The sequence below is a fragment of the Cetorhinus maximus genome, chromosome 24 (genome assembly GCF_964194155.1).
Source record: "Cetorhinus maximus chromosome 24, sCetMax3.hap1.1, whole genome shotgun sequence".
Classification (NCBI taxonomy): domain Eukaryota; kingdom Metazoa; phylum Chordata; class Chondrichthyes; order Lamniformes; family Cetorhinidae; genus Cetorhinus; species Cetorhinus maximus.
In genome coordinates, this window is record NC_135902.1 from 21,434,129 (window position 1) to 21,451,838 (window position 17,710).

General features: G+C 47.2%; 1 protein-coding gene across 2 annotated transcripts in view; it reads right to left on the reverse strand.

Moving 5' to 3' along the window:
• LOC144699698 (uncharacterized) overlaps positions 1 to 9,056 on the reverse strand; it is a 97,530-nt gene extending 88,474 nt beyond the window's left edge. For both annotated transcript variants that reach the window (XM_078570841.1, XM_078570839.1), the window contains exon 1: positions 8,851 to 9,056. In XM_078570841.1, coding sequence (XP_078426967.1) covers positions 8,851 to 8,887 — 37 coding nt within the window. In that variant the 5' untranslated portion in view covers positions 8,888 to 9,056. The remainder of the gene's footprint in view (positions 1 to 8,850) is intronic.
• Positions 9,057 to 17,710: the final 8,654 nt, after the last annotated feature.

Consider the following 17,710-nt stretch of genomic DNA (forward strand, 5'->3'; position numbering starts at 1 on the left):
GGCAGATAGGCATTCGTCAGAAAACCAAGGGGCACAGTGCGCCACTACCCTACCCATCTGCCTGGCCTGCTCATCAGCGCACTCTGGGGAGCCCTTCTGTTGGCCACGATGAACAGCCTTTGCAAGGCTGCCTGCATGTTATTTGAACAGGACACCAGGTCGCCATTGGACCCGGCGGTCATTGCACTCCCGCCACTGCCCGTTCACTCCCGCTATCCTCAGGAGCTACATTTCATGTTGGGCAGGCCTTAATTGGCCCGCCTAGTTAAATGGCGGTGCAGGCGGCAATCAGTTCTGCGCCTGCCCAATGGGGAGAAAATTCCCCCCATTAACTCTGTTTCTCTCAGATGCTGCCAGACCTGCTGGAGTATTTCCAACATTTCCTGTTTCTATTCTGGAGAATCAAAAATAAGGAAGCAAGATGTTGATCCTGATTTGATTCGCATGGTGTAGTGGGTAACATATTAGCATAGATAGAAGATTGGCTGGCTGGCAGAAAGCAGAGAGTATGCATAATGGGTCTTTTTCGGATTGGCAGGATGTGACGAGTGGAGTCCCACAGGGGTCTGTACTGGGGCCTCAACTTTTTACAATTTACATCAATGACTTAGATAAGGGAAGTGAAGACATGGTAGCTAAATTTGCAGATGACACAAATATAGGTAGGAAAGTACGTTGTGAAGAGGATATGAGGAGGTTGCAGATGGATATGGATAGGTTGAGTGAGTGGACAAAGATCTGGCAAATGGAGTTTAACATGGAAAATGTAAAGTTGTTCACTTTGGCAGGAAGAACAAAAAAGCAGAGTATTACTTAAATGGAGAATGGCTGCATAATCCTGAGGTGCAGAGGGATCTAGGTGTTCTCGTGCATGAGTCACAAAATGTTAATATGCAGCTACAACAAGTAATTAAGAAGGCTAATGGAATGCTATCTTTTATTATGAGAGGGGTTGAACATAAAAGTAAGGATGTTATGCTTCAGTTATACAGGGCATTGGTGAGACCGCACCTCAAATACTGTGCGCAGTTTTGGTCTCCTTATTTAAGGATGGATGTAAATGCATTGGAGGCAGTTCGAAGGAGGTTTACTAGATTGATACCTGGAATGAGTGGGTTGTCTTATGAGGAAAGGTTGGACTGACTGGGTTTGTTTCCACTGGAGTTTAGAAGAGTAAGCAGTGATTTGATTGAAGTATACAAGATCCTGAACAGCCTTGACAAGGTGGATATTGAAAGGATGTTTGCTCTTGTGGGTGAGTCCAGAACTAGGGGGCACTGTTTTAAAATTAGGAGTCACCCTTTTAGGACACAGATGAGGAGAAATTTTTTCTCTCAGGGGGTTGTGCGACTTTGGAATTCTCTGCTCAAAAAGTGGTGGCGGCGGGGTCATTGAATATTTTTAAGGCAGAGGCAGATAGATTTTTGTTAGGCAAGGGGATCAAAGGTTATTGGGGTTAGATGGGAATATGGAAATTGAAACACAAGAAGATCAGCCATTATCTTACAGAATGGCGGAGAAGGCTCGAGGGGCCGTATGGTCTACTCCTGTTCCCATTTCTTATGTTCTTATGATTCAACTGAGTTTAATTTTACTGACAACATAGAAACAGAAACTTGCTGAGCTTGGCAGTCTAATAGCCCATCAGGCAGGGGTTCTGCTATGTCATTGTTTTCTCAAGGCCAACAATGGGTGGGCCAGGTGTAAACACATACTAGTTAGTTTGGTATCAAGCATTTGAAAGCTAACCTGGAGTAAAGCCTTAAGAACAAATCCTCCTAAAATATAAATACATTTGGACTGGGGTAAAGGTATCCATGGGGGAATGGATCCCTTTTAAATTAACCTTGTTGCGACCAACTAAGGGGGTTCAATAAAGAAGGGTAGCCAGCTCATCCCTCCTCACCCGGGTGCATAACAAAATTGGGGTCCCGTTTGAGAAGTTAACAAATTGGGGACCTTGCCTGGGGACCAGTCGTAACACAAACAATATTCAATACTAACACTGTATGGCCCACACCGATGTCATCACAAGGATTTAAAAGGGCAATGGTCGATGTGAAATTTTCACACCAAACCTTGTAAAAGCATCCAGTGACACCAGTCTTTTCAAATTAAGAGTTGTGTCTAGAAAGAGCATTTGGAGATGTAAAACAGTAGTGAGGAATTAATGGCGTTAAGGTATCATTGCCACTCCATTTAAGTGTATGCAGTTTAATGGTTTTTCCTTTAGCCTGCTGCTACCAAAAGACTAAAAAATCCTAGTTACAACAGACAGTATGAGGGGTACAGGAAAATAGCCATCTTTCAGATTAAGGCCTAGGCTTTCAAATGGATGTAACAGATCTCGTGGCAGTATTTCACAGAAGAGCAGGAGTTCTGCTAATATTTGTCTGAGGCGTAGATGGCGAAACATTGTGGCCGTTAAGTTGGATAATTCCGGTAAAGCTGATTTTGGCAATTTTGCAGTTGGTTTGGAGACACTTGGTTCCGCAGGATAGCTGAACAGGCTATTTCCTATTTCCTTTGTGATTGTGGCTTCTGCTAAGCCTTGCCTCCAGCAACAGCGAGAGAGAGAGACTTCACGTGCAACTGCAGGGGTGACTAGTTGGTCTTCTTCTTGCTGTCACACACAACACACATTGCACTGCTCTGCCAGCCAACCAACATCACAAAAGCAAAACCAGTTCTTTGGTCTTTACTACACTGGGCTGTAACTTCCAGCTAGTGTCGGAAAGAGATGGGGTTGGAGGTTGGGGGGGTCGGAGGGGTCAGAGGGGTGGGAGTGTCAGAAGTTACAGGTGTTAGGGGGTGGGGGGGTTGGGGTTCGAAGGTCGGGGTCAGAGGTTGGGAGGCGGGGGTCTGGGGTCAGGGGGTGGGGATGTCAGAGGTCGGGGTGGTCAGGGGAGTCCTGTGGGGTCAGTCTGGGTGTTTACAATAGTTACCAAGAAGTTAGAAAAGGTTTTAATTCTTATAACTTTTTCTGAGTTAACCCTGATGGAACCATCCGAAGTTTGCGATTTAAACTGCATTTTCGGATGGTTCCCAGCACAGGGCAATTCCAGAGGAAGTGTGCACTTCTGGCAATTGCCGTGCAAACCCCAACTGGGAACTTCCGAGAGGGATTCCCCAGCTTATCTTTGTGGTATGTCCTAAATCAGACACTGGGGAACTCGGAGTTTATGGCCCATTGCTGTTTGTGGGATCTTGCTTTGGGTAAGTTAGCTGCAGCATTCCCTTCATTACAACAGTGAATTCAAAGATTATTCCATTAGCCGTAAAGTACATTGGGGCATCCTGAGGTTATGAAGAGTGCTAAAGAAATGTAAGTCTTTTTCTTCTTCCTGGGGAGTACATTCAGAGTAACATGAACGATCGATTGGCAAAGGCACTCTATCATCGCTAGGGGATAATGTCACTCCCTGAACAGCACACTACCTGTAATGAGATCACTCCATGCCTCAACATCTTGATTTTAAAATTTTCATATTTGTTTTCAAATCCCTCCATGGCCTCACCCTTCCCTATCTCTGTAATCTCCACCAGACCCAGGACTCTCCGAGATATCTGCGCTCCTCCAATTCTGGACGCTTGAGCAACTCCAATTTTAATTGCTGCACCATTGATGGCTGTGCCTTCAGTTACGCAGGCCCCAAGCTCTGCAATAGCCTCCCTACAACTCTCCACCTCTCTTTTCCCTTTAATCACTCCTTAATTCATTTCATTAATTTAAAGTCACCGATGACACAATGGATAAAGAAAGATCTGATGTAGCACTAATCAGTTCAGACCCAGAGGTCCCAGATTCTGTTTTTAGTCTGTAATGAATTAGTCCATGATAGCAGTTCACCTGCTACAATTGCCTCTGCATCTTTGGGCCATGGTTTGGGGAAGAAAAAAATCATTGTTTATCTTCGTTCTTATCCCGAGAGTTCTGCATGTGGACATTGGTGAGGGAAGGGCTGAGTTAGGAGCATAGGAACATAGGACTTAGAAGCAGGAGTCGGTCATTCAGCCCTTCGAGCCTTCTCCGCCATTCAATAAGATCATGGCTGACCTGGTTGTGTCTCAACTCCACTTTGCCATCTTTCCCCCATAACCCTTGACTCCCTTGTCTATCAAAAATCTGCTTAACTCTAGTTCAAACTGGAAATCCCTCCAGCTGCACGCTGTTTCAGTGCTGTGGGTGTACCTACACCACATGGACTACAGTGGTTCAAGAAAGTGACTCACCACCACTTTCTCAAGGGCAATTAGAGATGGGCAACAAAAACAAAACCTATACTATCAAGGCAGCAAATATGTCAGTTTGTAACTAAGAATTAAAATATGTTCTTGGTTTGTTTAAAGCACAGACTGGTTATGGCAACCCCACCCTTCTTAACTTGGACTAGACCATCAGGTCTTTTAAAAACAGAACTCTACTTGCAGCTACTTCCTTCAGTCTCTCTTGATCTGGCAGCAATGCTTGATTAAGACATTGGTTGGCCATTATTTTATGTTTATAGTTATTATTATGTTTATAGGCGATGCCTACATCCCAAGAACAAATAAGAAAAATTCTGCACAGTTCTTTCCTGGTAGAAACAAAAATATTTATGGAGGATTTCAAAATGTACTCTATTTCACCTCAACAGCTCATAAGACTGAAGTTACTGACATTGGGAGGCCAAAGAATAGCTGCACTAATTAGCACTTTAAGGAGTTTAAAGAAGCAGAATGGGCACAAAAATGCTTAGGCTTATCAGAGTTTCCAAACTTTTGAATCTACTTGTTGTATTTTATTTTTCTCTCCATTTTCTTAATTCATTCTTGAGATGTAGGCATTGTTGGCAAGGCCAACATTTATCACCCAATTTCCTTCAGAAGATGGTGGTGAACTGCCTTCTTGAAGCATTGTAAGTGTAGCGGTATGGTACAACTTAGTGGCTTCTTAAGCCATTTAAGGTGGAAGAGTCAAACACTTTGCTGCACTTTGCAGCAGTCTGGAGTCACATATAGACCAGATGGGTAAGGATGGTAGATTTCCTTCCTTAAAAGACATTAGTGAGCCAGTTGGATTTTTAATGACAATCTTCAAGGTCACTTTTTCATTTCCAGATTTTTAAAGAAAACTAAATTCACAGTGTTCTTTAAATTCACATCCTCTGGATTACTAGTCCAAGTTTCTGGGTTTCTAGTCCAGCAACATAGCCACTGCATCATCATATCTCCTGAAATTGTATGAGCCCAGATGGAAAACAAAACCTATACTGTCAAGGCAGCAAATATGTCAATTTGTAACTAAGGATTAAAATATGTTCTTGGTTTGTTTAAAGCGCAGACTGGTTATGGCAACCCCACCCTTCTTAACTTGGACTGGACCATCAGGATTTTTAAAAACAGAACTCTACTTGCAGCTACTTCCTTGAGTCTCTCTTGATCTGGTGGCAATGCTTGATTAAGACATTGGTTGGCCATTATTTTATGTTTATAGTAAATTAACATAGGAACAGGAGGCCATTCAGTCCCTCTAGCCTATTCCATCAACAAATCAGATCCTGGCAGATCTATACTTCAACCCCATTTTCCCGCCTTTGCTCCATACCCCTTGGCACCCTTACCCAACAAAAATCTATCAAACTCAGACTTCCAGATTTCCACAATCCATTGTGAGAAAAAGTGCTTCCTGATCTCACTCCTAAATGGCCTTTGGATTCCCCCGCCAGACGAAATGGTTTCTCTGTATTTATCTTATCAAATCACTTTCCATTTTAAAGGCCTCAAATAGCATCAGCAAAATTTATCAGCACTGTCTTCCAAGTCCATGAACCAAACTTCATTTGTGTTGGTTTTGAATTTAGAAGAGTGACGACAGTGGGACTGAAATCAGCTTCACATCATATGGACTGGCTACTGAAAGTTGGGCTCAGTGTCAGCCCCCAGTTTGTTTCTGCTTCTAGGTGGAGGGAATAGAGGGAGATACAGTGAGACTGGGTGAGGGGAAACAGAGATGGAGACTGTGGGAAGGGAAATGGGGAGGATTGGTAGTAGAAGAAAACACAAATAGAAAAACTGTTGGGAAGAATGACAATCAGGGAAATGGGGAGTCAGTGGGAATGGAAAAGGGAAAGGGAAGAAGATGCAGAGATTCACTGATAGAGAATGAGACCGAGGGGGATAGGGGCAAGAGGAGACGAGGGAAAGATGAAAGTTGCTAGCAGAGATTAGCAGAGCAGAGCAACATACAGTTCTAGCCCAACTCAATCCAATTTATGACTCTACTGTTCTGGCCATATATTTCTCCCTGAAGTAACTGGCGGTAATAAGCATACTTATACGCTGAGCCTACTAATATCCCTGAATCAATCTCACTATTTTAACAGCATTGATTTCTTTGAGTAATAAAATAAAACAAAAGTTCAGTTAGGGTTTTCTTGTAAACACTGATAAATTCATATAAAGGAGATGCATTGCAGTCCAGTGACTTTGTACTGAGGGAGTGCTGCACTTTCTGATGTTCTGTTTCAGATGGGATGTTAAACTGAGGCCCCATCCACCTGCTCTGGTGCATGTAAAAGATCCCATGGCACTATTTTGAAGAAGAGCAGGACAGGTGTCCTGGCCAATATTTATTCCTCACTCAACATCATAGAAACACATTATCTGGTCATTATTACATTGCTGTTTGTAGGAGCTTGATGAGCACAAAATGGCTGCTGTTTCCAACATACAACAGTGACTATTAACACTTCAAATGTACTTCATTGGCTGTAAAGCGCTTTAAGAAATCCAGGGGTCATGAAAAACGCTATATAAATACAAGTTTTTCTTTTTTTCACTCAACTACCTTCCTGGCACACATTCCAGCCTGTGTATAAAGAAATACTTCCTGGTGCCTACCCTAAGGTTAACCATCTCCACTCTGAGCCCTTTGAAAGTAGTTGTGGGCTTAGATTCTCCACCTTTGAGTTATCCCACCTCAAATGGAAATTTTAAGAGGTGAGCAGAGGCCAATGTGATGTCCAAAGAGGCCTGCCTGCCCTGCCCTACCCTGCCCGAGCCAAGCAGGCTCAGCCCCAGGCCCCATAACCCAAACCACGACTCCAGGCTCTGCCCCTACTCAAGGCTCACTTAATCTCCCACACCAGCCCTTCACCACCCACCCCACCTCTCCATTCTAGGCTTGCTCCCTACACTGGGCTGCACTTCAATCCAGCTCCTCCCCCTTCCCACTCCAGACGCCAATCTCCCCAAGCTTGAAGCCCTTATCCACCTCGAACAGCTGCTCCCCCTCCCCTCCTGCTCCAGGGCTCACCACGTCCCCCTCCTACCCTCATGCTCCAACTCCATCCCTTTCCTCCCCCAACACCTGCACCACACCCATCCCATTCCAGGCCCCACCACGTACTCCAGGGCCCTCCCCTCCGCTCCATGCTCCAGCACCCTCCCCCAATGCCCCTCCCCGTCCCGCACCAGGTCCCTGCTCCAGGCACCACCCCAGCTCCCGACCCCAACCCCTCACTGCCTCGCTCCAGGCTCCTCCCTCACTCCAGGCCCCTCACCTCTTGCTCCAGGCCCTGCCCCCTCCCCCCAAGCCCCTCCCCCCTCATTTCAGGCCCCCTCCCCCCTCATTCCAGGCCCACTCCCCTCGCTCTAGACCTCTCGCCACTCCACCTTCGCTCCAGGGCTCTGCCCCAGTCCCCCTCGCCCCAGGCCCCTCCCCCTCACCTCACCCCCAACGCCCTAGGCCTCTTCCCACTCGCCTCACCCCATCCCCATATCCCTCACTCCAGGCCCCTCCCCCCCTCAGCCCACTCCCTCCAGGCCCCTCCCCCCCTCAGCCCACTCCCTCCAGGCCCCTCCCCCTCAGCCCACTCCCTCCAGGCTCCTCCCCCCTCAGCCCACTCCCTCCAGGCCCCTCCCCCTCAGCCCCCTCCCTCCAGGCCCCACCCCCTCCCTCCTCAGCCCCCACCCCCTCAGCCCCCTCCCTCCTCAGCCCCCTCCCTCCTCAGCCCCCTCCCTCCTCAGCCCCCACCCTCCTCAGCCCCCACCCCCTCCCCCTCAGCCCCCACCCCCCTCCCCCTCAGCCCCCTCCCTCCTCAGCCCCCTCCCCCTCCCCCTCAGCCCCCTCCCCTCCAGGCCCTGCCCCCTCCCCCTCAGCCCCCTCCCTCCAGGCCCCACCCCCTCCCCCTCAGCCCCCTCCCTGCAGGCCCCACCCCCTCCCCCTCAGCCCCCTCCCTGCAGGCCCACCCCCCTCCCCCTCAGCCCCCTCCCTCCAGGCCCCACCCCCTCCCTCCTCAGCCCCCACCTCCTCAGCCCCCACCCTCTCCCCCTCAGCCCCCTCCCTGCAGGCCCCGCCCCCTCCCCCTCAGCCCCCTCCCACTCAGCCCCCTCCCTCCAGGCCCCGCCCCCTCCCTCCAGGCCCCACCCCCTCCCTTCAGCCCCTCCCTCCAGGCCCCACCCCTTCAGCCCCCTCCCTCCAGGCCCCATCCCCTCAGCCCCTCCCTACAGGCCCCACCCCCACACTCCAGGCCCCACCCCCACACTCCAGGCCCCTCCCCCATCCTCCTTCAGGCCCCGCCCACTCCCCCTCCCCCTCCCCCAGGCCCCCACCCCATCCCCCTCAAGGCCCCACCCCCTCCCCATCAGCCCATTCCCTCCAGGCCCCGCCCCTACCCCCAGGCCCCTCCCTCCTCCCCAGGCCCCTCCCTCCTCACCCCTTTCGCTCCCAGACCCTCCCCCTCAACCCCTCGCTCCCGGACCCTCCTCCTCGCCCGCTCCAGGCCCCTCCCGCGCACCCCCCGGCACCGCCCCCAACCACCAGTCCTTTCCTGCCTGCTCTCGGACTCCGGCTGCTGGCACACTCACCCTTCAAGGCACCAAGCAGCGGCTCCTTGCTCGACATTTTCCTCTCCCGGGAGTCACCCGATCCACCGGAAGCTGCCACTCCACCCCTCCCTAACTAGCCCTGCCCGGATTCCCTTCCTCCATGGCCCGCACCGCCCCACCGCTCCCTCACCCTCACACCTGGCCTCCCGGGGAGGGAGCAAGGCCGGTGACGCCGCCTGTCAGTCAGGGATCGTGTCTTTAACCGACAATCACGACTAGGCGGGGCTAACAATCTGCCTGTCAATCACCGGACTGGGTGGGGCTAACAATCTGCCTGTCAATCACCGGACTGGGCGGGGCTAACTGAGCCCGCTTGTCAATCACCAAATCGCTTGTCATTCTGCAACTTCCCCCCTCCTCACCGTCCAAGGGCCCAAACACTCCTTTCAAGTGAAGCAGCATTTCACTTGCACTTCCCTCAATTTAGTCTACTGCATTCGCTGCTCCCAATGCGGTCTCCTCTACATTGGAGAGACCAAACGCAGACTGGGTGACCGCTTTGCAGAACACCTTCGGTCTGTCCGCAAGCATGACCCAGACCTCCCTGTCACTTGCCATTTTAACACTCCACCCTGCTCTCATGCCCACATGTCCGTCCTTGGCCTGCTGCATTGTTCCAGTGAAGCTCAACGCAAACTGGAGGAACAGCAACTCATCTTCCGACTAGGCACTTTACAGCCTTCCGGACTGAAAAGTGAGTTTAACAATTTTAGATCATGAACTCTCTCCTCCATCCCCACCCCCTTTCCGATTTTTCCCCCTCCTTTTTGTTTTTTCCAATAATTTATATAGATTTTTCTTTTCCCACCTATTTCCATTATTTTTAAATGTATTTCCATCCATTGTTTTATCTCTACCTTTTAGCCTTTTTCGATTCCTTCACCCCACCCCCACTAGAGCTATCTGTACCTTGCTCGTCCTGCTTTCTACCCTTAATTAGCACATTCCTTTAGATAATATCACCACCTTCAACACCTTTGTCCTTTTGTCTGTGACATCTTTTAGTAATCTCCACCTATCACTGGCCCTTTACCTAGCTCTTCTTGTCCCAACACCACCCCCCCTCCTTAAACCAGCTTATATTTCACCCCTTTCCTATTTTTACTTAGTTCTGTTGAAGGGTCATGAGGACTCGAAACGTCAACAGTGCTCTTCTCCACCGATGCTGCCAGACCTGCTGAGTTTTTCCAGATATTTCTGTTTTTGTTTTTGTCAATCGCCAGATTGGGTGGGGCTATGTACAGCGCTCCTTTAGTGCTACATTGGAGTCTTTTGGAATGGAATTATAGAATATTATATAGAATGGTTAAAGCACACAAAGAGGCCATTCTATAGATTAATATCTGTATTCTGCCAACATTTATGTGAGTAGTGCTAACTAAAGCAGGCTAATCTGCTGAAATAAAAAGCAAAATACTGCGGATGCTGGAAATCTGAAACAAAAACAGAAAATGCTGGAAAAACTCAGCAGGTCTGACAGCATCTGTGGAAAGAGAAATGGTTAATGTTTTGAGTCCGTATAACCCTTCTCCAGAGCTATACAGAAGTAGAAATGTGATGAAATTTATTCTGTTTAAGTGGGGTGGAGCAGGTGAAGCTGGATGGGGGCAAAGGAGAGATTGACAAAGATGTCATGAACAAAAGGATAAAAGGAGTGTTAATGGTAAAGTAAGGGCTAAAAAGGTGGCATAAAGGCCATAAAGCAGAACGTGATAATAGCAGGACAAGGGCAAGCACTCTGTGAAAGACCAACACGGAACAAGTAACAGATGACTCTTTTGGGGGTGGGGTGGTGGGGAAAAAGAACAGGAAGTGGGATAAAAAGGGGGGGATAAAACAATGAATAAAAATAAGTGGATAAAAAAAATGAAAGTAGAAAAAAGGGGTGAAGATAGAGGAGAGAGTTCGTGGTCTGAAGTTGTTGAACTCAATGTTAAGTCCGGAAGGCTGGAAAGTGCCCAATTGGAAGATGAGGTACTTTTCCTCCAGTTTGCATTGGGCTTCACTGGAACATTGCAGCAGGCCAAGGATGGACATGTAGGCATGAGAGCAAGATGGGGTGTTGAAATGGCAAGCAACAGGAAGGTCTGGGTCATGCTTGCGGACTGAGCGAAGGTGTTCCACAAAGCAGTCACCTAGTCTGCGTTTGGTCTCCCCAATGTCGAGGAGACTGCATTGGGAGCAGCGAATGCAATAGCAATTGAAAGTGCTTCACCTGAAAGGAGGGTTTGGGCCCTTGGATGGTGAGGAGGGAGGAAGTAAAGGGGCAGGTATTGCTGAAATGGGCATCCTAATAATGAAAACTTTTAAATGGAAATAGTCTAAAGATGAGTCTTGAAGATTTCAAGTGAAGGAGCAGTGATTATTTCTTTTGGCAGCTTGTTTCTGTCAATTCCCGCCAGTCCATTTCATTTTTCCCCCTCCTTTGCTATCATGATCTCCATTTGGCCAAGGATATGACTCTGGTGTATTTCTCATACTGATTTGTGCAGCATATCTTTGGATTGCTTCAATCTTATTTATATCTCTTACCATATAAGGGCCCCGCACACAACTTGCATCCAGGACTGGATGAACAAATGTTTGGCAAGCTATAACTGATATTTTTGTTGCAGTACTAGAGACTCTTCCTCAGTAATCTAAGAACCCTGTTTGCTTTGGGTGTTATCTGCTGAATGTGGAATGCCCATTGAAGATTGTTTTTAAGGTGAACCCCTGATATGGTTGTGTATCTACCTGTTGGAGAATTTGATTACAGAACTTAAAGCTATTTGTTGGTGATGCACATGACAGCATTTTTTGGCATTGAATACTGTTGTAGTGTGGCCTTGTTGCCTCTTTGTAATAGAGTTGATCTGCAGACAATTTTCCAAATGGAAAGATTAGGTTTATTTACAATATAGCCAGCAGCAGCTACACTTGTGCTTTCAACTCCATCTCTATCTCTACACTGACTGAGGAGGTAGCCCGTGCTGCTAACACATTGGTTTACACAGATCATGTGATCTTACATCACAGGACTATTCTTAAAGGTACAGTCCAACATTTAACAAAACCATAATTACTACATTCCTCCTACTTTAACTTTGCTGTGCATTTTGTATTTACAAGTATATTTATCTCATGACATTATAATATTTACACAGGTCACAAAATTTACAAGTTCAATCTTTTAGGTGGTTTCCTAATTCATGTGGAACATCGCAGCTCCACAACTGCAGATTCTTTTTCAGGAGCCACATGCTCTAGAACTGCATGAACATCAGGTACCTCGGTGGGCACTTGCAGTTCAATGTCTTCCACTCTGATAGAGACATCAGACATGTCAGTCCTTGGTTGAAGGAAACACTGGTTCAGTAATGATTACAGGTGGAACCATATCTTATTGTGGTATCTCTCTTTTTCTTAAATACTTACAGGTGATCCGGCCTTCCACTTCCATGTGTATGATAATGGTCTGGTTACTGAACTTACTTTACCTGGTCACCACTTCAGTCCTCCACCGAAATTCTTCACATATACTGTTTCTCCAACAGTAAATTGTCTCTCATGACTATGCAAGTCATTGGTAGCTTTTTGAATTCCTTGACTCCTCACCTCCCCCACCCCCCTCCCCCCCCCCCACCTCCCAAATTTGGAAATATTAGGCTCAGTCTTGTTCTAAGACGGCGTCTCAACAACAATTCTGCAGGTGTGGCTCCTGTCTTCGTGTGGAGGTGTTGCTCTGTAGTGAAAAAGAAAGCCGTAGTGGTATTGTCGCTGGACCAGTAATCCAGAGACCCAGGGTAATGCTCTGGGCACCTGGCAGATGGTGGAATTTGAATTTAGTAAAAATCTGGAATTACCTGGTCTGGCCTACATGTGACTCCAGACCCACAGCAACGTGGTTCACTCTTAAATGCCCTCAGTTGTAACAAACCGCTACAAAGACACAAAAAAGGAATGAAACCGGACGGGCATCGACCTAGCAACTGCAGCTCTATCGACGCTGCAAAGTCCTCCTTACTAACATGTGGGGCCTAGTGCCAAAATTGGGAGAGCTGTCTCAGACTAGTCAAGCAACAGCCTGACATAGTCATCCTCACATACCTTACAGATAATGTCCCAGAATCCACCATCATGTCCCAGGACACCAGCAGAGACGGTGGCACAGTGGTATACAGCCGGGAGGGAGTTGCCCTGGGAGTCCTCAACATCGACTCTGGACCCCATGAAGTTTCATGGCATTAGGTCAAACGTGGGGCAAGGAAACCTTCTGCTGATTACTGCCTTCCATCAGCTGATGAATCAGTACTCCTCCATGTTGAACATCACTTGGAGGAAGCACTGAGGGTGGCAAGGGCACAGAATGTCCATCACTAAGAGTGGCTCGGTAGCACCACTACTGACCGAGCTGGCTGAGTCCGAAATGACATAGCTGCTAGACTGGGTCTGCGGAAGGTGGTGAGGGAACCAACAAGAGGGAAAAACATACTTGACCTCATCCTCACCAACCTGCCTGCCGCATATGCATCTGTCCATGACAGTAACGGTAGGAGTGACCACCGCACAGTCACTGTGGAGACAAAGTTTCGCCTTCACATTGAGGATACCCTCCACTGTGTTGTGTGGTACTACCACTGTGCTAAATGAGATAGATTTTGAACAGATCTAGCAACTCAAGACTGGGCATCCATGAAGCGCTGTGGGCCATCAGCAGCAGCAGAATTGCACTCGAACACAATCTGTAACCTCATGGGCTGGCACATTACCATCAAGCCAGGGGATCAACCCTGGTTCAATGAAAAGTGCAGGGGGGCATGCCAGGAGCAGCACCAGGCATACCTAAAAATGAGCTGTCAACCTGGTGAAGCTATAAAACAGGACTACTTGCGTGCCAAACAGCATAAGCAGCAAGTGATAGACAGAGCGAAGCGATCCCACAACCAACGGATCAGATCTAAGCTCTGCGGTCCTGCCACATCTAGTCATGAATGGTGGTGGACAGTTAAACAACTCACTGGAGAAGGTGGCTCCACAAATATCCCCATCCTCAATGATGGGGGAGCCCAGCACATCAGTGCAAAAGATAAAGCTGAAGCGTTCACAACAATCTTCAGCCAGAAGTGCCGAGTGGTTGATCCATCTCAGCCTCCTCCGGAGGTCCCCAGCATCACAAATGCCAGTTTCCAGCCAATTCGATTCACTCCAGGTCATATCAAGAAACGACTGAAGGAACTGGATACTGCAAAGGCTATGGACCCTGACAACATTCCGGCAATAGTACTGAAGACTTGTGTTCCAGAACTTGCCGCACTGCTAGCCAAGCTGTTCCAGTACAGCTATAACACTGGCATCTACCCGGCTATGTGGAAAATTGCCCAGGTATGTCCTATACACAAAAAGCAGGACAAAGCCAACCTGTCCAATTACCGTCCCATCGGTCTACTCTTCATCATCAGTAAAGTAATGGAACGGTTCATTAACAGTGCTATCAAGCGGCACTTGCTTAGCAATAACCTGCTCACAGATGCTCAGTTTGGGTTCCACCAGGGCTACTCAGCTCCCAACCTCGTTACAGCCTTGGTTCAAACATGGACAAAAGAACTGAACTCCAGAGGTGAGGTGAGAGTGATTGCCCTTGACATCAAGGCAGCGTTTGACCGAGTGTGGAATGAAGGAGCCCTAGCAAAACTGGAGTCAATGGGAATCAGGGGGAAAACCCTCTGATGGTTGGAGTCATACCAAGCACAAAGGAAGATGTTTGTGGTTGTTGGAGGTCAATCATCTCAGTTCCAGGACATCACTGCAGGAGTTCCTCGGGGTAGTGTCCTCGGCCCAACCATCTTTAGCTGCTTCATCAATGACCTTCCTTCCATCATAAGGTCAGAAGTGGGGATGTTCGCTGATGATTGCACAATGTTTAGCACCATTCGCGACTCCTCAGATACTGAAGCAGTCCATGTCTAAATGCAGCAAGACCTGGACAATATCCAGGCTTTGGCTGACAAGTGGCAAGTAACATTCACGCCACACAAGTGCCAGGCAACGACCATCTCAAACAAGAGAGAATCTAATCATCCACTGTTGACATTCAATGGCATTACCATTGCTGAATCCCCCACTATCAACATCCTGGGGGTTATCATTGACCATAAACTGAACTGGACTAGCCATATAAATACTGTGGCTACAAGAGCAGGTCAGAGGCTAGGAATCGTGCAATGAATAACTCGCCTCCTGACTCCCTAAAGCCTGTCCACCATCTGCAAGGCAAAAGTCAGGAATGTGATGGAATACTCCCCACTTGCCTCGATGAGTGCTGCTCCTACAACACTGAAGAAGCTGGACACCGTCTAGGACAAAGCAGTCCGCTTGATTGGCACCCATCCACAAGCATTCACTCCCTCCACTGCCAACGCACAGTAGGAGCAGTGTGTACAAGACACACTGCAGGAATTCACCAAGGCTCCTTAGACAGCATCTTCCAAACCCACGACCACTACCATCTAGAAGGACAAGGGCAGCAGACACATGGGAACACCACCACTTGGAAGTTCCCCTCCAAGTCACTCACCATCCTGACTTGGAAATATATTGCCATTCCTTCACTGTCGCTGGATCAAAATCCTAGAAATCCCTCCCTAATAGCACTGTGGGTGTACCTACACCACATGGACTGCAGCAGTTCAAGAATGCTGCTCACCACCACCTTCTCAAGTGCAAATAGGGATGGGCAATAAATGCTGGGCCAACCAGCGAAGCCCACAACCCATGAATGAATAAAAAAAAAATTGTCTATAGCATCTAGAATTCTTTCCAGATAAGGTCTTTGAAGTAACTTGTACCTCTTTGATTTTATCTGCAGCATCATCATCCAGCAAATAATATCAAAGTAGGCACAGCTCAATAAAGTTGCATTGTTTATTGCCTCCTTCGAGTGTTTATAGGTGCTACCAGCCGCCATGTTATTGTCTTTTTGGAAACTTCTTCCTTTTTGTCTTCTTCTTTCTACCTCAGAGTTTAGTCTCGTCCTTTCACGAGGTCCACCAATTATCCGAAATTCTTCAAATATGAGGCACTGGGTGCCATCAATCTTCAAATCAATCTGTAGGTTTTGCTCCCACAAGTACTCAAGAGGATAGCTCACCTCTTCTCTTCCCCCGTGATTTTGTTCGCTTAAAAGAAGGACGCAAGGCATTCTATTTACTGAGACCAATCATCTGTGGCTGGCTCAAAGGGATTGATTCTACCAAGTTGTGGCATTTTGGGTGAGTATATCTCCTGTTATTTTAAATAGACATTGATACTGACAATTGCTGGGTGAGGTACAGTGCCGATTCTGATTTATCTTGATTTATCCTTATTGCCAGTTTATTGTAATGTGGCCTTGTTGCCTATTTGTAATAGAGTTGATCTGCAGACAACTTTCTAAGTGGAAACATTAGGTTTATTTACAATACATCCAGCAGCAACTACACGTGCTTTCAATTCCATCTCTATCTCAACACTGACTGAGAAGGTAGCCTGCGCTGCTAACACATTGCTTTACACAGATCATGTGTTCTTACATCACAGGACTATTCTTAAAGGTACAGTCTAACATTTAACAAAACCATAATAACTACAAATGCCATCTCCCATTGGTCCTGCCATTTTTTCAATTCCAGAAGCTCATCTTGCCATTGAATTGATCTGATCTTGAGTTTTCCCTGATGTGTAAATCATGCAGTCATCTGTAAATAATCACACCCTATTTTATAGCTTATTGGGAAAGTCAGCCTCTCGTGTACGTGCTGGTTCTCTAAGATTGACTTAGCTAGACCCATACCCCACTTTTTCCCTTAGTCATACAATTTTGTTTTCCCTTCATATAATTATCCAATTCTCTTTCAAAAGCCATAATTGAATCTGCCTCCATCACACTCTCAAGTAGTGAATTCCAGATCCTAACCACACTCCATAAAAAGAGATTTTCCTACTCCTGCTCCTGTGTTCCTCATGTTACTATTTGTTCTTTTGCCATTCACCTTAAATCAGTGTCCTCTGGTTCTCTCCACCAATGGGAGCAGTTTCTCCCTATCTATTCCGTCCAGACCCTTCATCATTTTGAACACCTCTATTAAATCACCTCTGAACCATCTCTTCTCTAAGGAAAACAGCCAAGCTTCTCCACTCTATCAACATAACTGAAGTCCCTTATCCCTGGAACCATTCTTATGAATTTTTTCTGCATCCTCTCCAATGCTTCACAACCTTCCTATAGTGCAGTGCCCAGAATTGAACGCAATACTCCAGTTGAGGTCAAACCAGTGTTTTATAAAGGTTCCTCATAACTTCCTGGCTTTTGCATTCAATAGCTCTATTTATAAAGCGCAGGATTCCATATGCTTTATTGACCACACTCTCAACTTGTCCTGCCATCTTCAATGATTTGTGTAGATATAAGCTCTCTCTTCTGATGCACCCTCTTTAGAATTATATCCTTTATTTTATATTGCCTCTCCTCATTCTTCCTACCATCACCTATCAATCAGAGCATGGTAGGGTCTAACTGTTGGAACATAGGAACATGTCCTGATTGATAGTTCAGATGAAAGATTGTCAACCTGAAATAAAACACCAATGCTGCCTGACCTGCTGAGTATTTCCAGTATTTTCAGTTTTTATTTCAGATTGACAAGTGACTTCACATTTAGTTCCACCCCCAGCCCACTGATTGATAGGTGGATTCAGTAGGCCTCTCCCCAGGCTTCTGATTGATTAGAGGTTCTGTTCACCACCCTCACCCGGCTTTGATTGATAGGGGGTTCAGTTAGATCCATCTCAGTCCTCTGGTTGTAAAGAAGGCTCAGTTAGC